General features: G+C 41.6%; 1 protein-coding gene across 3 annotated transcripts in view; it reads left to right on the top strand.

Annotated features, from left to right (window-relative positions):
* Nucleotides 1–24,252, top strand: part of PRDM2 (PR/SET domain 2) — a 64,526-nt gene that overhangs the window by 23,934 nt on the left and 16,340 nt on the right. For 2 of the 3 annotated variants that reach the window (XM_032708931.1, XM_032708932.1), the window contains exons 7-8: nt 18,377–18,487; nt 19,003–23,374. In XM_032708931.1, the coding sequence (XP_032564822.1) occupies nt 18,377–18,487; nt 19,003–23,374 (4,483 nt within the window). Of the gene's footprint in view, nt 1–15,124; nt 15,144–18,376; nt 18,488–19,002; nt 23,375–24,252 lie in introns of those variants that run through there. The other variant, XM_032708933.1, reaches the window with a different exon arrangement.

Below are 24,252 nucleotides of genomic sequence, written 5' to 3'. Positions count from 1 at the left end.
AACCCAGCAAAAAACAACTCCAAGCACAGTATTGATGAAGCATTTGAGAATAACCAAGAGCAGTTTATTTATGGAATTATACTCTTGTATCATGAAGGAGAAAGACCAAATTCTTAGCATTTAGTTGATTTGAGTTGTTATGATTCAAGTTTCAGTTGTAAAATGATAAAACAACTGAAATGGTATAATTCTGTTTTTCACAGGTTTTATTGGAATTCTTTTCTCTACATTTATTCTCAGCTATTTTAGTGTTTGTAGTAACATCTGCTAATATTTGCAATTCACAGCAATTTTCTTGTAGGAAGTATATTTTTCCTCTGCAGATTGATAGCAGTAGATGCAGTGAGGATTCCAGAATGGTTTCTACTGATATCCCTGGTTTTGTAGCTTCAGCTGCATCCTTGGATATGGAAGTTTCTTAACCCCAAGCTTGAGGGTTTTTTGGAAAATAAAGGATTAAATGAAGGAGCAGGATTAAAAAGTAATTAATTTAAAAATAAATAATTCTAATTATATGATACAAGGGTGGTGGCAGGAGAAGGATATTGTGAGTTGGTGTGTGTGGAAAATTGGGAGTCAGTACAAGGTAATATTTGAGATTGAATAGCAATTTAAGAAGCTTTCTAGAGAGAAGCTCCTCCAGAGGGTTGTGGAATTTTAATTTATTGGTGACCTAAACAGATGAATAAATTCTTTCATAGTAAACTTTATTTTGGCCTGTTTAGCACATTGTTGTCTTACACACTGAGGAGAACATAGAAGTAAGAACTGCCAAGTTCTGTGAACAAGTGTGTCCTTTAGGAACACGTTTTCCAGAGGAGTAAAGTGACAGTTTAGTGCCTTAGGAATGACTAGCAAGACATTATTTGAGAGATGTATTATAATTTAGTAGTTCAGAACATGGAGGCACTAAATAAAGCTCATAATTTTTCTGTATTCAGTAAAACAAATATCCTTTTGAATTTTTAATGCATCTCGGGCCTTGTCCTTGGACAAATAAGATATTTTACCAATTAGCAAATAACCTTGTTCCTGCCATTGATTTAATGAGCCCTGCTCACAAAAGGTGACCATTTCACAGGTATTAAAAATGGGCTGGTTTTGCCCAATTGCTCAAGGCTTTGATTGTTGTAAAACTGCCCACGTTGTTTGTTTCTGAATCAGCCCCCTGTGCTGTAGGTGAGACTGAGATCCCATAAGAGGAAGGCTGGACTAAATTTGGGAAGTGGAGATGGCATTTAAGAACCAGCAGCTGACCAGGTCTGGGGCAGACCCAAAGTCCAGCCTGAGCTGTTCTCCTTGCCCTTGGGGTGACCTGTTTACAGTGATCCCTGACACAAGGTCCAGAACCTCCTTCAGGGGGTATTTGGGGGGGCACTTCCTCCAGGTGCCACCTCTCCCTTGCATAGTTTTGCTTTTGGGGTCTGCATTCAAACTCCTTCACATCCCCCAGGGGTTGGATGACTCCTGCCTGGCTCAGCCATAGGTTTTCTGAGCTGGAATAAATCCTTTCCATCTTCCTTCTCCCAGGCACAGCAGCTCAGGGTCCCGGAGGGAAGAGGCAGCTCTTACAAATATATTTGTACATATTGGAACATTGCATGTTGTTCCCGAGGTGGTGAGTGCATTTGAGATTTAGAAAGACATTTAGGAGGATAAATAGCTGTTGAAGAGGGTAGAAAAAAGGAAAACAACTTGATGAACTTGGGGAACATCACAGATTTTTATCAGAGCCAAGCTGTTGCTTTTGCCATGATAACTAATGGTAAAGAGCTCCCAGCTGCTGGTGCATGACCAACAGCCAGCTGAAAAATTACCTGATTTTTTTATTTTATTTTGTTGCTTTTGCATTTTCTGAAATTGCATTTTCTAGTTAAGCATTTCTCATCTGCTTCTCCCAGGTCATAGTTAATGTGCTTTATTCTGCCTGCCAAGCTTGTAGGGAATTTTGTTCAATCAAATGCATTAACACAAGGTCTTTCATTAATTCTCCTTCTAAGGAAAAAAAAGAACAGCTTGGTTTTTACTTTACAATTGAATTCGTGTGTCCTTTAGAGGAGTAGTGTAGATATTTTTTTGTAGATATTTTTTTGTCTCATCAGGGCATTTCTTCCTCTGCATATGACAGTAATAATTTGTAGCAGTGAGCAGTAATATCAAAGATTAATGTTTCCTTCTAGAAGGAAGACTTGGTGTCTCTGGCTTCAGACTCAGTCTTTCTTAGAAAAGGAACTTTACACTGAGTGAAGTGTTTGGTTTCTTTTTAAAGAAAGGATGGTCATAAAAAAACCAAACCAAAAGATGGTCATACATAAAGATATCCTGTGGTTTTATCAGGATATAACCTGCTGCAGGGTGCTGCCTGGGCTCCAGAGTGGGATCAGACAAGGCTAAAATCTCATTTCTCTCCTGGATTATGTGGCAGATCAAAAGTCTGCTTTGGAAGAATAGAGATACTGATGTTACCCAGGATAAAAGCTTGCCCTGCTGTATGCTTGTGAATAATACCTGTAAAAAAGCCTTTTTTGGGGGGAGAGGAGAGCAGTGCTTTCCTTCTGCTGTGCTTATTCCTCCCCGTGCTGGTGCCTCACTGTGCTGTTCACTGTGTTCCCCTGCTCACCCTGCCAGGCAGCAGAGCCCGTGGCACAGGCTGTGCTGGGTCTGCACTGAGGGCTGCCTGTGCTGCTCAGCCTGTCAAGAGGGGGCAAAAAAAGTCTGTAATTCCATTTTTCCAGAAGCATGTGCTGCACAATGCAACTGGAGTGGGTTGTCACGAAACCAAGTGACCTCTGAAGCACAGTTGTGCCAACTCTTAAAACGCTTCTCCATTGTGCTGCAGGCAAAGCACCTGCACCAGGGTCACCTGTGCTGTGGGGATTATTTATTATAGTCCAGTTTTGAAGTCTCAAACCATCACTAATAAATCTTGTAAAACTTTGTTACCTTAAATGGTTCTGCTGCTGTCGCAGTTTTGGTGTCCCCATGGTTCTTAAAGGTTTGAGGGAGAACATGGACTGTAGGCAAACTTAGTGACCAGTACTGGCCCAGAGACAGTGTGAGATTGAATTATGAATCAATTATTATCTGTTATAAGGAATTTTTTGTGCCTTGGTTTATATCAGTGTGAATGCAAAGGGCAACTTCAGGCTTCTGCTTCCCAGATTCTAAATAAAAGCTGCCATCCTAAAAGTCACATTGGTTTTTCTTCTGTCTCTAAGTGTAATTATTGCTGAAACAGTGTCAGATGGCTGCTGGAGGAAGGGGAATGTGAGGATGAAATCAGCAGGTTCAATTCTGGGATAGTAGAAATAGTGCAGGGTTTTTTTGTTAATACTTTCTTAGGCATTCTCCTGTAGTTCCAAATAATTAGCTGTACTTGAGAGTCCCATAAATATGCATCCTGTTTACAAAAGGTGGGCCTTGGATTGCCATCTGGATGTCATCACAAATGGAAATCATGGCCAAATGATGCCCTGATTGTCTGGTTTTTTAAGGATTTATTAGGCTTGTGTGCTTGGAATAAGTTTAAAAGTTTGTTTCTGAAGAGAAAAGAGCTTGTGAGAGAAACGATTGTGTATGAATTGGAATGTAACTTACAGAAGGACTTGTAAGTTGTACATTTGTAGCAAGGATACTGTGAAACTGTATTCTTATCTAAGCTCTATTTCCAGTAAATTTAATGAAAAACTTTCATTTCCTAACCAATGACTGGGGAAAGACAAGCGAGGAAGGAGGAGTTCAAACAAGATCATCTGGAACAAAGTCTTAAAATTGGAATTTACTTTGATTTCCCCAAATCACATTGATTTACAAGAAGGTTTATACAACCCTCATTCAGAAGCTGCATTTGGGATGTCAAGGGCAGATTCTATCTGGAGAGTATCTAATGTGTTTGAAATCTGCTAAGCAGTGAAAGTTTTCTCTTATCCCTCATATATGGTACCCTTTCAATAGGAGACTGGTATTACTTTACATTCCCATCTTCCCTTCTCCAGCAGTGCCCCCAGTTCCAGGACAGCTGCTCTGAGATTTCAGAGCAGCACAGGGAAGCTGCTGTGATTGATTCCAGCCTTGCTCCTGCCTGTGGGTTTAAAAATGGGAGAAGGCAAACCTTCATTTCTGGAATAAAGCATCAAATTATCTATATTTAAAAGAAAACTTAAAAATTCAGCACTAAATTGCATGTCTTGACCCCTTAAACTCTGTGTTTCTAAGTATAAATGTTTGGAGACAGGAGGCCTTGGCACATTCAGACATTTCTTGAGTTATTAAAGAACATCAGTAGTTGTGCTTTGTGTCGGATTTCTGGGAACGTTGGGAACCTGTCTGGAGCTGTGATGGAATGCCAAGGCCTGGGAGGGCTGTGGGGTTTGGTTCCTCTGCAGAAGCCTCAGTTGGAGCAGGGTGTCCACGTTCCCTTTGGAGTTCCCACACTGTCTGTCCCTGGGTGGGGGGATGTCACTGGGACCAGTGTCACTGGGACCAGTGTCACGGGGTGTCTGCACTGGCACTGGGGTCAGGCAGCCCCACATTTGTGCTCTGGGCCCCCCAGTTTGTCTGTAAGTCACTGCCTGGTGATGGCAGCAGGAAAGCAGAAGCCCTTAGGAGGAGGATGGAGTTGGATTTAGTGCTCAGGGCTGTGGTGTGAGGGCTCAGTGCTGTTCTCAGCTCATTATTAAAACAAGGACTACAAGCACTTTGCACACTCTGTTCCTTCATCTCTGGGGGGTTTGTGTCTTTAACTTAAAATAACAGTCTGCCCTTGGTGGTGGTAACAAGTTGGGGTGTTTCAGCTGCTTAGTTCTTGGAGCAGATGTCTGTAGTTATCCAACAGAAGAAAAACTCTTGGGTTATTTGATAATTGCAGTTCTAAAGCCTTCCGTGTTTTTCTTCGTACTTTTGCTGTTTTAGCCCCTGTTCTTTAGACTGCTTTTCTCGAGTTAAAAAAATAAAGTACATCTAGGCCACAGTTGTGGCATTTCCCAGCAAATTTGCTAATGCTGTCTTTGGTTACATAACCCACAGTGCAGAGTGAAATAAGGCACCAGGCAGCTTTCTAGTATTAATCAATTTTTTCCTGTTGATCAGGGTTAGCTGTGAAACAAGGAGTGACCTGGAAGAAAAGCAGCTTGATATTCCACTGCTTATTTTTTTTTAATTGATCCAGTGTGTTTGGAAATTATTCTTCTTTCTTAGGAAAACGCTGTTTTAATTTTCCTGAAAATAAGTTCAGTGTTACTAAGTTTCTCTTGAAATACCAGTTTCCTTGTAGAACTATTTTATTGTATTAGGATTTTCCAGAACTTTCTTAGACTGTTCTCTTCTGAGAAATCACACAGTTGTTTAAACACTGCTGTGTAGAAGATGTAGAGAAAATTTGGTGATTGCTGTTTTAGGGAAGAGCTTTGAGACAGATTTGGAGGATTTGTTCCAAAATAGAAAGGGGATGAATTCCTGCAGAGTAGGAGAATAGACACTGCTTTCCAGAGAGAAAAAGTGCTTTTATTTTTTTGTTCCCTGAAGTATTTTGTGATTTAGAACTGTTACTTGTAGAATACAAGAGAACAAACTCCATGAGCTACTGACTGCCTCACATCTCACTTAAATCTGGGTGACTTTCATTCCCATGAATAATCCTTTTTTAATTCCTTTGCATTACCTCACATTAAGTCAAGGCTTTACCAGACACTGTTGCTCTTCCTGTGGTTTCCTGACCCTCCTGTGCAATCTCCCACTTCAGTGTTTGTTTTCTAATTGGAGACTCTGGGTTTTATGGTGGATACAAGGTACAGTCAGTTACTGGCTTTCAGTGTATTCTTATTTTATTTGCCTCCTGCTGGAACCATCTCTTAATTTAGGGAAGGCTCCAAGTTCTTGTAATGAGAATCTTCTGTACCTCTTAATCATTTTTTACTGCCTTTCCCTAGATGTTTTCTTTGTTACACTTCATCTTTTCAAAACAATTTGAACAGAATTAATATGAGTAATATTGTATCATTAACGGTGCTAAACTTTTTTTAGTGCTTTTTTTATTTCAGTTTGCCATATTTTGCACTGATTGTTTCTTTTACTTGAATTGTTTACAGGGAATGTTTCACACTGAGGGCTTCTCTGCAGATGCCCCATGTCCTTTATTATACAGTGGTGAACAAGCCCATCTAACCTGTGTGTGCACACAAAGGTTTAATAGCTGGTTTCTTCATGGAAGAGATGCAAACTCCATTGGAGTTTCTTGGCTGGGAGCTCTTTTCTTTAATTGAGATCTCCTTTGTCAGGTACTTTGTGTTTGTCAAGTCTCTGAAGATTCTCATGTCACTGCAATACAAAATACCAAAGAAATTTTATATTTCACTTATTAACTATTTAGTACATTTTTCAAATGAACAAAAAAGAAAACCAGTTGTCAGACCAGAGTCTGTGTATCTTTTTCAGTCTGTCAAACCTTCCAATTTATTCTGTCATTCCTGCCAAGAGCCTTGCTCAGATTGACAGGAATGACTTTGTTCTGAAGAATTCTCACCGGCCTACACTTGCTGTGTCAAGTTCCTCCAGAAAATGTTACAGCAGACTAAGTTTCTGCTTGGGTTTAGCAGTTATTGAAACAAGACTCAGGGATATTGCAACATTTGTAGCTAAGAAATTAGATAATGTCTGACCATTCACTAGGAAGGATTTACTTACCTTTTGTACACTTTCCCCCCTGGACTAAGAAATCACAATATTTATTTGGATCACCGGTGCCTGAGAGTTATTTAGGATGAAACTTTCAGAAGCACTCAAGAGCTCACCAGAGTTGCTGCTAAGAGTTAATTTTGTTGTCACACTTTGTTATCAGAGTTCTGCAAGAGCATTTGATTGACTGTGATTAATGCTGTAGAACTTGAGAGAGGCACTGTTATTAACGTGCTGATTGACATAAAGTTACTCTAGTGAGAGTATTATAATAGCTGGAAATCCATCATCTTGATTATTATTGCTGCAAAATGCCATGGAAATGAGGAGTCAGCTCTACATTATTCTGAGCTGTGTTGAGAGCCTCAGTGCAGTCTGTCAGATATGGATCTCCTTTGATTTGGCAGCCCCTCAGAAACAGGGTGGCTGTCGAGTGGGAAAGGCCTGGTGCTTGTGGAAGTGACTGGATTCAGAGAGGTTTGGGTGAATTTTCTCGTGCATCACCAGCACTCAGGGCCAAGTCCAATGCAAACTTCCACACCTTGCTGCCAGTAAACTGCAAAGTGAGTGTGTAGGTGGTCAGCTGTGGTGTGAATAGCTCAGTGCAGGGAGAGCTGACCTGTCCCCAGCAGTGGGTTGGGATCAGAGTGTCAAAACACCCCCTTTCCCACAGAGTCAGACCCTCAGCCAAGCCTTAGACTCATCCTGGGCTTTTCCCAAGGAATGGGTCATACCAAGTTTCAGTGAGTTGAGTGAAAAATTGACTTGGCTGCAAAGTGTTCCCTTTGACGTTGCAGGTAAAGAGCAGAGAGTCCAACTTTTCCAATCTTATGGACCCTTGTCAGGGATTGCAAAAGCAAAGTGGACTTTGTGCTGAAACTTGGCCACAGCTACCAAATCCTGACCTGTCACGTGTCACCCTCTGGTCCCTCCACTCCCACACCAGAGCTGGGTTTTTTATGGTTCCTTACCTGCAAATTAAAATGTCCAAGATACTGTACAGTGACATTTTCTTATGCTCTTAAGAGGCACGTGCAAAGAACTTGTACAGCTTTAAAGTCTAATTTGATCTAAACAGGTTGATCTTGACTGCAGCAGTTAATTGAGCAGAAGACAAATAAATATATTTGTGCTCTGACTGGGATTTATTTTCACTCTGAAAAATGGAGGAAGTTGCCATTCCCTGTCGTGCCTTTGTGAGCCTGTTGACCTTTGTTGGTGTCACAGATGAAGCAGATGCAGTTTGCCCCTGTCTGGTTTGGGCCATACTGTAAATTTAGAACTTCTCTTGTTGGTTCTGTTCACATGAGCACCAACTGTTGCTGTTGTCCTGCAGCACAGTCCTCTGCTGCATTCTGAGAAATGCACTCATTGGGCAACTGGGGGATTACAGTTCCTTTGGAAATATAATTCAGTGTATCTTGTGTTATCAGAGAAGGCTGACAAGCGTTTCTCTGAGAAAGTATCAATGGGCTGCAGCTGAAATGAATGAAGCACTTTGTTTCACAGGGGAAGCCAAGCAAATCTTGCACAATTTCTCAGCAGATAAAAGTGATTTGGTGACTGGACTGTACATTAAAATCATGAGTTTGCCTAATATTTATCCTCCTGCTTTATCTACTCTTCTAAATTAGAAAGGACCTGCAGTGATATTCTGCCATGTGACCTTGGATTGTCACTCTGGAGCTGAAAGGAGATGAGTTGTCCCAAATTCAACAGATACAGAGAAACAAAGTTTTCGTGCTGCAAATATGTTGTGACAGGAGCTGCCTATTAACAATTAATGTTTCTTGTTAGGTTGGAGACCCAGTTGAGAAGATGCTGTAATATTTTTAATGGGGACTGATGGAAAAACACTATGTACTTACTTAGTAGGTAGTTGGCTGTACTGAAGAAAAATAATAAGGAGGTTAAAGGAAGTAAATCTGGAAATGGTTGTCAAGGAGGGGGATGAAATCCATTGCCAAAGAGAAGCGGGTGATTTTACTGGGAATACTTTGTTTTGTTGGAGCAAAATTTGTAACAAATTTTGTAGATACGGTAAACAGAAGGATTAATTTGGGTAAAAATGAATAACAGAGGGCAAATCTGAGTGAATGTAAATGAGATGTTTGAGTGTGATTTTGTAGGAGGAGTTCAGTTTTGTCCCGGGGGGATTTACTGTGGTGGCAGCACCGTCCGGACCCTGCGTCTGTGAGAGGCTTTGCTCTCCTTTCCTCAGCCCTGGGGACTCCTGTTCCAGTAATCCCAGGGCTCCAGCTGACACAAAGGCAGTGCTGTTCCCTGGGAATTGTAGCCCTTGCACAGCTGTGTTCTCCCAGCAGAGCCCCAGCCCGTGTCTGCTCAAACTGTTGGCGTTTGGTTTTCCAGGCAGTGGCAGCTTTTCACTGACCCTCTGAGTTCTGTTTGACAGGGGAGGCAAAATTGCTCTGGAGAGCAAGAGACCCCCTTGATCAGCTGTGTGTGAAGAGCTTTTGGGTCTGCACAGGGGCTCAGAAGTCCGTTTTTTAATTCTTATTAAAAAATGTCACTGAGTGGTGTGACCAGTGCTGAACTGGTACATACCTCGTTTGTCGAACAGCAGAACAAAATGGCAGGTAAAGGCGTAAGGAGGTAATTTTAAAGACAACTTAACTAAAACCAGATATTTTTAAATATTTTAAATATTTAAATTCAATTTTTAAATATAGTATTTTAAATATTTTAAAACACTTAACCAAAACCCGGGTATTTTTGATTTAACCCTTCAAACATTCAACGATCCAAATAGGGCCAGGACAGATATTTGGGTTATTTATTACAGATGAAGGCAAACAGATCTATAGTGATCATTTTAAACTTTGTGGTCCAAGTAGTCATGAAAGTAGTCTTTCATTTGCATTATTCTGTACATAATGTCAGAGTACCTGTCACTTCAATTTTCTGTGTGTAGCTTCACTTCAGGGTCAGACAAACTTTTTGGGGAGAGCTCTAGAGAATGTAGAAGCAACACTTTCTGGAGTTAGATAAAATCTCCTGTTGGTTCAAGAGGAGATTTAAATTTAGACTAATCCTTTGTATTTAAATACACGATTTGGGTGCTCTATTTTTAACTGAATTGTACATAAAAACTGGCTAAATATAGAGAGCAGCAGTTATTTCTGGAAAATGTCTCTGCCAGCTGACATTTCTCTTGCTGCTGCTTTTGTTTTAATACTTAGCAAAACAAAAGCTGATGGGATAGAAGTGCAGAGAAGAATGTTCATCATATTTTTCTGTGCTGGGCTGGCTGTGTCCATGTGGCAGCTTGAGTAAGGAGTCTGTAGTGGCTGGGGGAGGCTGTGTTTTTAGGGAGGGTGGGAAGCAGGAATACACAAGGAGCTGAAGTGACTGAGAAAGTCTAGAGCAAGTCTGGTCCCCTTTCTACAGTTCTAGAAATACTGGTGTAAGGGCAGAAATAACATTTTTAAATCTTGCCAAGATAAAAGCTCTACATTTAATTGTTTACACTTAATGGTTTCATCACAGCTCATGTGTGGGTTAAAATTGCATGGAATTAAGCCCTTGTTTGCCATGCTTTGTAACTGTTGGGTGACATTCTGTACTACTTAAGTCATTATGGATGAGTAAGTCTTGTAGTCTGTAAACTTACAACTTCCTGGGATCCACACTCACATTAGGCAGGAGTCATAACGTGCTGGGGATTTGAATGACATCCTGTTGCAGACAGGTAATATAAATGCTTTTGTCTCTCTTCTGCTAGAGAGTTATGGCAGGTAATTTAATTTACAAGACATAAATTGGATGAAGAAGACTGGAGACAGCTCACATCTCAATTGGTAGGGATTGGTGGAATGCCACACATTGAGCACAGGCTTCCCACTCGTGGAGTTTTTCAACCTAAATTTTTTTTCACCTGCTCATCTGAATTTTGTGAATAGCTGCAGCTTGCCTGGGCTCATGAAGAACTCCATATATTGGCACCATATTCCCTTTTGCTCCCTGCATCATTTCTTCCCGTTGGCATGGCACACCTATGGTGCCATCCTGCCATTTCTCCTACTGTTAGATAATTTCAGAAGTTTGTGGTGGCATACAGTGACCTGATCTTCAGTGCTATCATTAAAGTGGAGACTTTGCCAAACATTTGCAGAAATGGGTTTTTTAAATAGCCCAACTCCGAATTTTCTTACGCTTTCCATGGCAACAAGTTCATCTCTTATGCAAATGTCACCTTAACAGTCTCTGTCAGTGCATTGCTCTGTTTCTTCTCTGCCAAGTGGGGATTTAGTGCTTGGTACACACACTTTAATCCACACACCACTTAGGTGGATGTGCCTCTGTCTCCAGGTGTCCTGGAATACCTTCCCAAGGGGAGCCTTTATTGCACCTTGTTCAGTCTGGTTGGCAAATGCAGTGATTCAGATGCTGCTGTCTGTGAGTGCAGTGATGGTTAATGGGTAGCAATAGGCTTATAAAACAGGCAGTTGGGTATTAATAGAATTGCTGTGAAGTTTGCCTTCCTCTTTCTTCTCCTACTGTGTAAGCTTGAAAGTGTCTTTTTAAGGAAGAGGAGATGCGAGTTCTGCTGGAAAAAATGCCAGAAGAACCTGTGCTCACTGCCTTTGCCCTTATTCCATAGATAATTCACAAGATTTTCCCAATTTATCTGTAACATACAGCTCTGTGTGTTGTGCCTCTACACCTTTAAAATCTGTATTCTGCCTTCCCACCTTTAAAATCATTTGACACATTAGGATTGGGCAGAATGACTGTGCAGAACTAACATCTTCTGTAGCTCTAAATTATCCTCTTGGTTCTCAGGAGCTGGAGATTAAAATTCTGTTGGGATGATCTTTGTTCACTGTCAGACAGCTCATGTCAACTTTAGTGTTTCATCTGCTCAACAACACCTGAAGTCCTGCCTACACAAACCAGTTGGATCTGATAACTTCATAATGGCATTGCACCAAAAAATGCCCCACCAATTACTTACAATAATGGGGAAAACAGCATAAAAAAGGCATTTACATTTTGCCTTTCCCTGCAGGTTTTCTTACCTACTTGACAGCATTGTTAAAATAGGCCTGCTGATGATCCTGTGTGTGGAGCCTTTCAGGTTTAATTGATATCCCCTTTAATGAGATGTTTGTTTCCAAAATTGATCTATGGCTTGAATTTTGCCCTTAGAATTGCTGGAATATGAATAAAAATGTGCTGATTTTGCCTCCTTTGTACATATTCTTTTCCATAATGTTCAGTTTTAGAAAGATACAGTCCTGAAAATGGAGAAATCTTTTCATGTTGTCATACTTGGATTGTGCTTTGGAATCAGAGAGATGGAAACCTTCCTACCTTGGGAAGAGTTTGTAGGAGGGTGTTAGAAAGGGTTTTATGTGGATGTGGTCACCAGAAAGTGGGATGATCTATAGTCAAACTGGGAAATGCTCCTAGTACAGCATATCTTACACTAACAAATAAAAATAAAAGCTTTTTCTGGCTTGTGTTAAAAAAGCTGAATTATCACCAAAGTTTCTGTGGCAGCACTGGAATTTCTGAGCTATGGGGTCTTGGGAAGCATCCAGTTGGGTTCTGGAGCAATACAAGAGCTTTTTCCCCTCAAAGCACTTGGTAGGCAGTGGTTTCATGTTTTCTTTCATTTTAAGTTGGAAGCTTTAGAGTTCCAAAGCCATTCCCTCCCCAGGTAATAACAGTGTGTCTGTTCAGAGGTACTTCAGAGCTCCTCAGCTGAGCTCCCTTGAATCAGGTTTCAAAGCAGCACTTAATGCAAGTACTTGAAAGGAACTTTGATACATTGTTGTATTAACAGTAATATTATGGAAGAAATATTGGAAGCTGATGGTATAACATTTAAGTAATGCTTGTTTAAGTAAAGCAGAATTGTTGGGCCTTTTTCTTTCAAGATTGTCGTCTTTTTATTGCCAGCCTAGTACTTAGTATCTTTGTGACTTATCCCTACTGTTTTTAATTTTCCTTCACAGTTATTCCTCTTTTTCCAGTAATTTGTAGTGTGATATTTTGAAGAATACATTGGAAGAACCTCACCTATCCTAGATTACAATTCCCACAGTCCCTGAGCTGGTGGGTGCTGTCACATATTTTTTTGGGGCAGTCACTGGAGTTGTGCTTAAAGGGCAGCCCCTCTGCCAAAATAACGAGCACCACGCAATAAACCTGTGCTACATCCTTCAAAATGGGGCTGTTGCCTTAGATCTTTAAATAAAATATTTGTATAACCTTGGGGGTTCGAGGTCACGTTTTCAGCAAATTTCTGTAATCCCCACGATTATACCAATAATCCCCAAATACATATATTTACATATAGATGTCAGGCACGTCGGGCCTGCCAGCTCTGCCTAAATATTGAGAGTTCTTGGCTGTTCCCAGGGGCTCTGGGCAGCCCTTCCCACACAGGTGTGTTGCCCTTTATTTAGCCAGGTGGTTTAGATTTGGCTTTGCTCTGGGAGCAGGTGCTGCTCGAGAATAATGAAAGGTTTTGTAAACAATGAAAGAAAAAAAACAACCAAAAAACCATGAAGATACTTAAATGCAAACAGAGGAAAATATTTGAAAAAACGGCCTTAGTATTCACATCTTAAGAATAAATATTTTGATTGAAATACCATTTTTTGATGCTTAGTCAACTGAATTCCATTTATTAAGTGTGTAAGGTCTTTAACATCTACATGCTGTGCCATTCACAGTTGGACAAGATTCTAAGAAGTCACTGCAGCATTTTTTTCATGCTCCTCCAGCCAACACAACTTTGATTTAATTTTCTGGAGCAATTTATGCTGTTATTTTAGGTATAGCTTTGTGTGTGAGAAAGGCATTCATGTGTTAGAGCCTGTCTGCAGAACAAACAACTAAGTCAGATTTTTACCGATGCCTGAAGGCTTAAGGAATCTGTTTCAAAAAACATGACACCTACCAGGATTCTGGCTACAGGAACAGATGAATTCTGGGGCACAGCAAGCTGTTTCTCAAATTAAAATTCAAGTTGCATCAGTGTGTTAGAATTCATTAATCAGAAGAGTATGGAAATGATCGTGCAGTTGTTTTCTGCTGAATTTTCTGTAGGGATTTTTTTTTTTTTAGCTTGATTATACACTTAATCTTTATTTCATTCTCTTTAGTGCCTAAATACTGCCTTTTTTTTTTTTTTTAATATGGGGGGAAAAAAAGTAACAGTTGATTTGTAGAATAGTAGCAGCTACTGCACGGGATTGATGCAAACTTTAATCTGAACCAGTTCCAAAGGGATTTAAGTAGTGAATTTATATTATTACACTGTAATTCTCATCATGAAGCTGTGGGGTGTTGTCAGAGTATAACATGGCAGTTTCTCTCTCCCCTTCAGCCATATCCTCTCAAAGTGCCCCCTCATCTGTGCTCTAAGAACACTTTTCACAGGGGCTCTGAGGGAGCTTCTCCCGTTTTCCAGGAAATGTGAGATTTGGGCAGGTACCTGTGGCACAGCACAGGTGGGGTGTGGGCTGGGGGTGGGACTGGGCTGCAGTTATTTGTTGGCTACAGATCTCAAAGAAACACCAGTAATTTCAACTCATATCAATTATTCTTTTCCCTCATTAACCCAAGGTTTATGGGGAGGCAAATGTCCCCCTCCTGTATTCCTTGGAAGCTGTGGAAGCAGTGTTTGAGCTCAGATGTGTGTCCTTCTTACTTCATGATCTTAACTGGGAACATGTTTGGTGCTGCACTTAAAGGTTATTAAAGATAATAGCATCTTGTGCAATTGGGCAATGTTTAATTATAGAGTTCAGCTCCAAGTATATGGAAAGACTGTGTTTAACATCTTCCCTCCTGGCATCTGAGTGTGCTCATCCCAACCCACCAGAAATAACTCAGTGGTTTAACTGTTTCATCAGTACTTTGCTTAACAGAAAAATCTGAGCACAGGTAACTGTAGGTTGTTAAGAGGTGTCTTGGTTTTACCAGTAAAATATGTGCAAATGAAGATTGTTTCTCTCTTATGTTGTTGCTCTGTTGTCATCTGAACTCTCCAAAGTTAGTGGGAGTTGTGATCATCTGGACATTGCAACAGGCCCAGGAGATCTCATTCCACTGCCAGTGTTACACAGGTGTTGTGAAGGTGTAAAGGCAGATAATGCTCATGCTGACCTATCTTACAACATGAGTGAAGGAAAGGGGAGAAAAAAGAACCCTATTTAAAGTTGCAAGACAAGTTGGTGCAATCCTCTTTTGATCTTCCTCGCTGTAGACAAGAACCTACTTTCCATCTGTTTCTTTCACTCCTTTTCCTTTCCATCTTTCTTTCCCAATTCTTCTACTGCCCATACACACATATTAAGTTCTGCCCTTCATTTATTCTTTTGTCATTGTTTCCATTTCACTTTCCCTGTGTTTCATTCCTGTATCTTTCTTGTTTAGACCAAGTGGAGGATCCAGCTGGCCGTAGCAGCCATGTAGGACCCTTCAGGAACCTGATGGTAAGTGCACGTGTGTACTTATACTCAGGCTTCCACCAGGTTCTGGCTTCTGAGCCATTTCCCATCTCCTGAAGGTTTCTGTTGGTTCCTCTGAAACTGTGACTAAACTCAGGGACAGAGCTTGGGCTACTCACTGATATCAGAATAGTAGGTTGAAGTTTTCATGGAAAATCTGCAGGAAGAAAATGATGCAAATCTTTTGAGTTTACATGAGTTAAAAAGCACTTTGAGAACTTGTGGGGGAAAGTCTCAACAGGTGTTAAATATCTTCAGACGTTCCTGAACTCCAGGTACTGAAAGCTGGGAGAGCACATCAGTGAACTGTCACTTTACTGTTACTTTATTCTTAAATTCTCTTCCTGGGCATCTACTTTTGAACGTTCAGGGCCATGAAATGATGCATCTGGGACAGTCATTGCCGTGCTTGAAAGAAACCTCCTACCTAGAACAAACTAAGTCTTAAAGGAAAACATCACCAATGGGTTGGTGTCTCTGGTTGCTGTGTGTCAGCAATTGGTGTGACACATCTGAAATGCTGTACACACAAAGCAGTTTGGCTCACTGTTCAGAGCAAGGGCACGTTTGGTGCTCAGTGAATCTTCTTTTCAAATGCATTGATACTTAAAGACCAAGAATTTGAACCATCTCCAGCTGTATCACAGAGCAGGTTGCATCTCTTTTTAGCAGTGTGGCAGCAGAGCTTGCAAATGATCTTTCCATCAGTGTGTGGCATGAGTAACTCGATTTTTGTGTGCAGATCCTGCTATTGTAGTGATTTCCCAGATTATAATCGGATTTGGGGTACTAGGAGTTGTATATTCTATAAATGGATGACACTTTGAAACACTTGTGCAGGCTTTAGCACTTGGCATTTCTGTTGTTCCCTCTCCATGCTTTACCTCACACTCGAAAAATATTGCCAATGTTGTTACAAGGAAGAATTAATTTGGTCTTGGTTTGAAGACTTTGACAGGAACCTGTTGTTATGCTGAAATTCAGTGCTGCTGTGGAATTAGGTGAGTTGTCCAGTGACTTCATCTGTGATACCATCATATGCTGCACCATGTGTAAAATAGTGTCTCTAAGCGTGGCCAGGGTTGGCAGCTGAGAGGGGCCTGTGCCCCAATCTTTGCCTCCTTTTTTCCAGTCTCACCTGTAGAGACAAACTGAGAAGTTTGTCATTTAAGTCAAGATATTGATGTTGGTCTTCAGATGATAAGTGGTCTGCCAAAAAAGTTGACAGCTCTTGGGGTTCTAGCAATAAAGTAAGGTTTGTTATATCACTCATAAGGTGTGTTGTGATGCATGTTTGATTCCCCAGGAATGTTTTGTAATCTTATATTTACACCCTTTCCCTAGAAATGGAACCGTTTGATTGTGTTTCTGTACATTCCCAGAGAGATTTCAGGTGACTTGGCAGATATTTCTGGAAGCTTATTTGAAATCCCTTATACTCAGGTAATGGTACTACTGGTTCTAATTATGACCATTAGAGGTGCTGATAATTACTTTTTATGTTCAAATGGGACATTCAGTAGCCTGTCAGGTAAAGATGCACTTGAACTCCTTGTGCCTGTGTGAACACTCAAATATGTGCTAAACCTTCTGAAAGTTGTAGGTGTTTGATGTAAAGTCAAAGTTAAATATTGCATTGTCTGAATAATCCTGGTTCATTGTAGCAGGTTAGACACGGGTATTGTTCCAATATTTGAGGATATTCAGGGATAACTGTTGGTTCACCTTAGGGAGGATGCCTGTGTGTGTTCCAGAGGTGACAGAAATTCATCCTGAGTGACTGTTGTCAATTTATGACACTAAAAACTGTTAAATTGGACTAAGAAAAGAAAAAAAGGTTTGTTACCTACATGAAACTGAAACACTCTGGAATTTGGAGGTGGCCTGTGAAATCTGAGCTCCTTGAGTGGAAATACAGATAATTATTTAGATAGAATGTTCAAATCAAAACAAGTGTTTCCTGTCTCTGAGCTGCTGTCTTGGGGAGTGTACTTGGGACGTCTCTGTTTGAATAGAGGAACGTGTTTTTTTAAAGGCATTTCAGTTTCTTGGCTCAAGATGTGAAAAATATTTGAGGGGTAAAAAGGAGGAACTTGTTGACAGGACTGTGACTTGGAAGAATGTGCTCCTAAATAGGAAATGGGTTTAGGGCTGTGATGGACACTTGGGATCAGAGGGAAGGGGCAGTGTGTTATAAAATAGCTTTTTGTGTGTTGGAGGGGGCAAAGGAGGAATCTGGATTGCTGTTTCTGGAAAGGTCTCGTTCCCAGGAGCTGGTGTGTAGAAATGGGAAGTTTCAGAGGAGACACAGTTTTATGTCTTCTGTGTGGAGAGTGTGGGCTGTGCAGTGAATTCAAGTGGAAGACAGTATTATTTGTTATTACACACTCCTTATCATAACTTCTGTATATTATAGGGCTGAATCTGTAAAATTAATGGAAAAAATCAGCAGTACTTTGTAGTGCAGTGGAAAATGAAGTTTTCAGTGTGTTTACATCTTGCACCACTGGTCAGCTCTTTGCATAATGCCCTTTTGTGTTCATTATCCTCTGCAACTAATACTTGCTGCTTCATTTTGCTAACAGAAAGTGTTAGCAAACTTGTTTGTGTCAGTGGACACAACAAAATAACTTTATATTTTGCTGTACCTGGTTCCATCTAATTTGGTTTTACTGCCTTTGCCTTGTTGGTCAAGCTCATGGTGCTTTTAGTCTTCTCAGATGTTATTGCTTTGTTGCTTTTATTATTCAGAAGGTTTATAGAGCTACAGTAACTTCTCTGGGTTTCTGTTTCGTCAGGTTTCCAATTAACATTAAGGAGTAATAGTATATGAAGAAACTTTATGTTTTCCATATATTTCTGTGAGATACAGGAATTTAATGGCCATAATAAGGTCTTGGGTAACTTCATGATGTGAGCTGCTTAACCCTGGACAGGACATTTCTCCTATAGTTTGTTCTTGCTTTGAAAGTGAGGAAAGTATTTTGGAGTCTGAGGTTTTTAGAAACTCATTGTTATCTTTAATTATGATTTCTGCTGGGCTCCAGAGGCTGCTTTGCCTCAGTGCTGTCTGTTCTGCTCATCTGTCATTTGTATTCCTCAGGAAAGCAGGCTCTCTACAGAAGTGTGTTACATTCCAAAGCTGGGGATTTAACTCAAGTATGACAAATAAGAGTTACTGAACAGGAATAATAAGTGTTGGGATTTTTCCTCCCTAGGAAAGAAGAAGACTCAGGAAGGTAAAAACAAGGGAAAGAAGGCAGCAGATACAAAACAGAAAAAGACTGATTTGGATTCTACTTCTGCAGATATGAAGGATTCTAAAGAGGGTAAGTTCTCAAGTATCTTTATTTTTTTGCTTTTAACTATCATTTGGAATCAAAGAACACTTTTTGTCATGTTTAGTACATTAGCAGGTTATGTTAGTGTAGCAAAGTGAACATATTTATATTGTTTGCCCGAATTGCTTTCTTATTTAGGAACTGGGGTATTAGAAGCACGTCACAGATGTACAAATCTGACCACAGGAAAAACTATTGAACTGCAAAATTTAGACATAAACCTGAACTCCTTAGAACAGAAGAGCAGAGCAGAGTCCTTATTCTAAAATATTGTCTTTGGAGCTTAGTTACACAGTCATTATTTATTGCTAGTTAACAATGTCAAGGGGAAAAAACCCCCAATATTAATTCTTTTGACCTGTAGCTCTTCCATGCCTTCATTCTGTGGTCCCTTCTGCTTACACAACACATGCACCACTGTTGATTTAGGAAGAGGGAGAAGCAAGGTGTAGCACACTCTGAAGAGTTTGGTGAAAATATCTCCTGCTTTTCTCGTGTTTCAGGCCATAAAGAGGAAGATGAAACGCCTTCTGCTTCTGCTGTGCTGTCCCTGGAACAAACAGCTGTGATTCAGGAAATGGTAAATCAAGATGTGCTTCCAAAGCTGATGATCCCCAGTCCGACCAACGAACCACAAGTGGTAACTGAAGACAAGCAAGGAGAGGCAATAAACTGTGCATCAGATGATTTGGATGACGATGAAGAGGAGGAGGATGAAGAAGAGGAAGATGAGGAGGAGATGGAAGATACCAATATGCCTAAAGAAAATGCTGAAATGCCTTTGATGTGCGAAGAAAAGTTAGACTCCCTGGAAGAACAAAAGAGTACGTCGGAGGAATCGCCAGAAAACTCTCCAAAGAAAAAGCTCGTGGTGAAAATCCCGAAAGCCAGAGGTGAATCCAACGGTGACGTTCAGGAAACGTTCATGTTTCCCTGTCAGCATTGTGAGAGGAAGTTCACAACAAAGCAAGGGCTCGAGCGCCACATGCACATCCACATATCCACCCTCAACCACGCCTTCAAGTGCCGCTACTGCGGGAAGGCCTTCGGGACCCAGATTAACCGGCGAAGGCACGAGCGACGCCACGAGGCCGGGCCCAGACGGAAACCCTTCCTAACCCTGACGTCATCACAACACCTGGATAACGTTGCTGATAACCAGGTAATTGTGGATGATGGTCTTAAAGACGACCTGAACGTTCCCGGTCTTGTGCAAGACTCCGTTGTCTTGGATTCTGAGAAAGCTTCCCAAGAAACGTCCAACTCCGCGTTTGCTGAGGAGAACAAGGAGCCCAAAGAATTGCACCCGTGCAAATACTGCAAAAAGGTGTTTGGAACTCACACCAACATGAGGAGGCACCAGCGCAGGGTTCACGAGCGGCATCTTATTCCCAAAGGGGTCAGGAGAAAAGGATTCTTCACCGAAGAGCCACCACTTCCCACAGAGCCGGCCCCATCGGTGCAGAGCGTGTACATAGCCAGCACGGAGATCGAGGAGGAAGGGGAAGTAGATGATGTCTATATTATGGATATTTCCAGCAATATCTCTGAGAATTTAAATTATTACATTGATGGGAAAATCCAGTCCAACAGCAGCACGAGCAATTGTGATGTGATTCAGATGGAGTCCAACCCTGCAGACCTGTATGGGCTGAATTGCATCATCAGTCCGGTCACGGTGGAAATTTCCTCAAATATAAAGGTTACACAAACACATGTGAGTGAACCTCCTAAGGAACCCTCTAGCAGTGGGAGCAACGAATCCAAAAAGAGAAGAACTGCCAGCCCTCCTCTTGTACCAAAAATAAAAACTGAAATAGACCCAGAACCTATAACTCCTACAAGTTCTTTAAATCTTCCTCTTAGCATTTCAACAGAAAGCTTATCTTTTCATAAAGAAAAAGGGGTTTATTTGTCATCCAAATTAAAGCAGCTGCTTCAGACACAGGACAATAAGAAGATAACTCCATCAAGTGAAATCCCGAAACTAGGACCTTCTGTTACATCATCACCTATTTTGCCTCCAGTATCCAGCAGATTTAAAAGAAGGACCAGCTCTCCTCCCAGTTCTCCACAGCACAGTCCAGTGCTTCGAGACTTTGTCAAATCAGGTGAGGGTAAAGCTGTGTGGAACGATAGTATTCGGAGCTCAAAAATGCCAAAGTTAGAAAGCCACAGCAGCTCTCCTGCTTGGAGCTTGACTGGAAGGGAGGACAAAGAGACTTTGAGCCCTCATTGCTATGAAGAATACAAAATATCAAAAGACTGGACAGCAGCTCCAACGTTTGGCAACGTGTGCAACCAGCAGCCGCTGGATTTATCCAGTGGTGTGAAACAAAGGTCTGACGTCAAAAGTAAGACTCAGGTTCCCTGGGAGTCCGTTTTAGACCTGAGCGTGCATAAGAAGCCCTGCAGTGATGCAGAAGTCAGGGAGTGCAAAGAAAATTCCATCCAGCCAACGTGTAGTGGTGTTAAAAAGAAGAAACCAACCACGTGCATGTTACAGAAGGTGCTGCTGAACGAGTACAACGGGACGGACGCGGCCCCGGAGGATGCGCTGGGGGGGAACGGCAGCGCCAGCCCCGGCAAAGCCCCGGAGCCTCAGGCAGAGCCCGACGTGGATCCCGGGCTCTCGGCATCGTCTTCCACTGACACTCAGCCCCTCAATTCCTCCGCTTCCCCTGTGCCACAGGCACCCACTGTACCCCCTGTGTGCCAGCTGCCCCCCTTGTTAACCCCCACCAACCCCCCTTCCCCGCCGCCCTGCCCGCCCGTGTTAACAGTCGCTACATCGCCTCCTCCCCTGCTCCCAACCATGCCCTTACCCATTCCAGATGTGTCTGCCAGTGCCACTAACACCTCCTCCTGTCCATCACCACTCTCCAACACTACTACCCAGTCCCCACTACCAGTTCTTTCACCTACAGTTTCTCCTTCTCCATCCCCTGTTCCTTCTGTTGAACCTCTTATTTCTGCTGCCTCTCCTGGCCCTCCTACACTCTCTTCCTCGTCTTCCTCCTCCTCTTCCTCCTCTTTCTCCTCCTCCTCGTCTTCATCATCTCCATCTCCGCCCCCTCTTTCAGTAGTTTCTTCTGTTGTTTCCTCTGCTGATAATCTTGAAAGTTCTCTCCCAATAATAAAACAGGAAGAAGCTGAAAACGAGCAGCAGAAAGCAAGAGAAGATCCTCACACTTCCAGTGACTCGGGAGTCGTGCAGGAAACGTTCAATAAGAGCTTTGTGTGCAATGTCTGCGAATCCCCTTTTCTTTCCATTAAAGACCTAACGAAGCATTTATCTGTTCATGCTGAAGAATGGCCCTTCAAATGTGAATTCTGTGTACAGCTTTTTAGGGATAAAACAGACTTGTCGGAACATCGCTTTCTGCTCCACGGAGTGGGCAATATCTTCGTTTGCTCCGTCTGTAAAAAGGAATTTGCTTTTTTGTGCAATTTGCAACAGCATCAGCGGGATCTCCATCCAGACAAGGAGTGCACACATCATGAGTTTGAAAGCGGGACTTTGAGACCCCAGAATTTTACTGATCCCAGTAAGGCCAACGCGGAGCACATGCAGAGCCTGCAGGAAGATTCCTTGGAACCTTCTAAAGAGGAGGAAGATGAAGATCTAAATGATTCCTCTGAAGAGCTTTATACTACTATAAAAATAATGGCTTCTGGCGTGAAATCTAAAGATCCAGATGTTCGTATGGGCCTCAATCAACACTACCCGAGCTTTAAACCACCTCCCTTCCAATATCACCATCGCAATCCTATGGGTATCGGAGTTACTGCCACAAACTTCACCACCCACAATATTCCTCAGACTTTTACTACTGCCATTCGATGCACAAAATGTGGGAAAAGTGTCGATAACATGCCCGAGTTACACAAACACATACTGGCCTGTGCCTCTGCCAGTGATAAAAAGAGATACACACCTAAAAAAAATCCAGTGCCCCTCAAACAGACAGTGCAGCCTAAGAACGGCATGGTGGTTATAGCTGGGCCTGGGAAGAACGCCTTCAGACGAATGGGTCAGCCTAAAAGACTCAATTTCAATGTTGAGATTAGCAAAATGTCCTCCAACAAGCTAAAAATAAGTGCATTGAAAAAGAAAAACCAGCTTGTCCAGAAAGCTATCCTGCAAAAAAAGAAGTCTGCCCAGCAGAAGGCGGAGTTGAAAAATAACCCGTCCGAGTCGGACTCTCACATCTGCCCCTACTGCAACAGGGAGTTCACCTACATCGGGAGCTTGAACAAACACGCCTCGTACAGCTGTCCCAAAAAACCCATCTCTCCCTCCTCCAAAAAGAATTCTTCCAAAAAAAGCGCGAGTTCCTCTCCCGCGAACAGTGACAAAGGCGGCAACCAGCGGAGGCGAACGGCGGACGCGGAGATCAAGATGCAGAGCGCTCAGACCCACCTGGGCAAGACCCGAGCACGGACCTCGGGGCCGGCCCAGCTCCAGCTCCCCTCGGCCTCCTTCAAGGCCAAACAGAGCGTGAAGTTTGTACCTTCCATGCGCTCTAAAAAGCCAAATTCGTCTTCGTCCCTGAGGAACTCTAGTCCTGTAAGAGTATCTAAAATGTCCCACGTGGATGGGAAAAAAACTAAGGTGGTCACTAAGAACAGTTCCTCTGGAATGTCCAGCAAAGCGTCCCGGAAATTGCACGTCAGAATACAAAGGAATAATAAAGCTGTTCTGCCAAGTAAATCTGCTGTGGCAAGTAAGAAAAAGGCAGACAGGTTCAGTGTAAAGTCTAGAGAGAGGATTGGGGGACCCATCACGCGGAGCCTGCAGCAGGCAGCAAACGCAGAGGCAGCAGAAAACAAAAGAGATGAAAGCAGTACAAAGCAAGAGCTAAAAGATTTCAGGTAAGCGTTTCATTTGAAGTTGAAACAACCCAGGAACACGTTGCTTGCTGGTTTGCCAATTTTCTTGGTCTTTTTTTTTTTTTTTTTTTTTTTTTTCCCCCCCTTTTGGAGTTTCTCATGCTTAAATAAAAAAAAAACCAAACAAAGAAAGAAAAGTTGCATTTCCTGAACCGTGGTTGAGCAGCTCACTGATGCCGAGGTCTGATGTACATACTTGATGCATTTTGTCATGTTCTCATGAAATAATACACGGTTTGTATAGAGAATGTCTTTAATTATAAACTGAATTGAAAGCTCTGGAGAAAAAAAAAAAAAAGATGTCAATACTTGAGTGCAAATAAACTTTGTCATTAAACTCAGTGTTACTGGAGATGCTGACCTTGTATTTGGTATCTAAGGTGGCCCAGAACCATTCTAGATTTATTTATGGCTAAAAATCGTGACTGCATTCTTTACTCACTCAAGTAACTTGCTTTGGTTTGTAATAAAAAGCATTCTCTGCATATATATATAAGTATATATATAAAAGAAACAAACCATGACCAAATACTTCAAAAATGTATGTGCATACGGATTGAGTCAGATCATTAAATACTTAATATAAGGGAAATAGACGTGTAAGAAAATTTACATGAACATGTAAATTTGTTAGAATTATCATGCTTTTATGTTTCACTATAAAATTTTATAATTAAAGTTCTATTTCTTTTTGAGAAGAAGCATTTTAATCACAAGAAAGGGTAATACTTCAATAAATAAATAAAATCTTAATCTACGTGCCTGAGTCCCGACTTACGTCTTCATGTAGTCTCTGCAATCAACAGTATATTTTGCACAGTGTTTATAACCTCTGTTACTTTGCTCCTGCCCTGTTATTC

The sequence above is a fragment of the Chiroxiphia lanceolata genome, chromosome 22, assembly GCF_009829145.1.
Source record: "Chiroxiphia lanceolata isolate bChiLan1 chromosome 22, bChiLan1.pri, whole genome shotgun sequence".
NCBI classification, from domain to species: Eukaryota; Metazoa; Chordata; class Aves; order Passeriformes; family Pipridae; genus Chiroxiphia; species Chiroxiphia lanceolata.
This window is presented reverse-complemented; position numbering and strand designations above follow the sequence as displayed.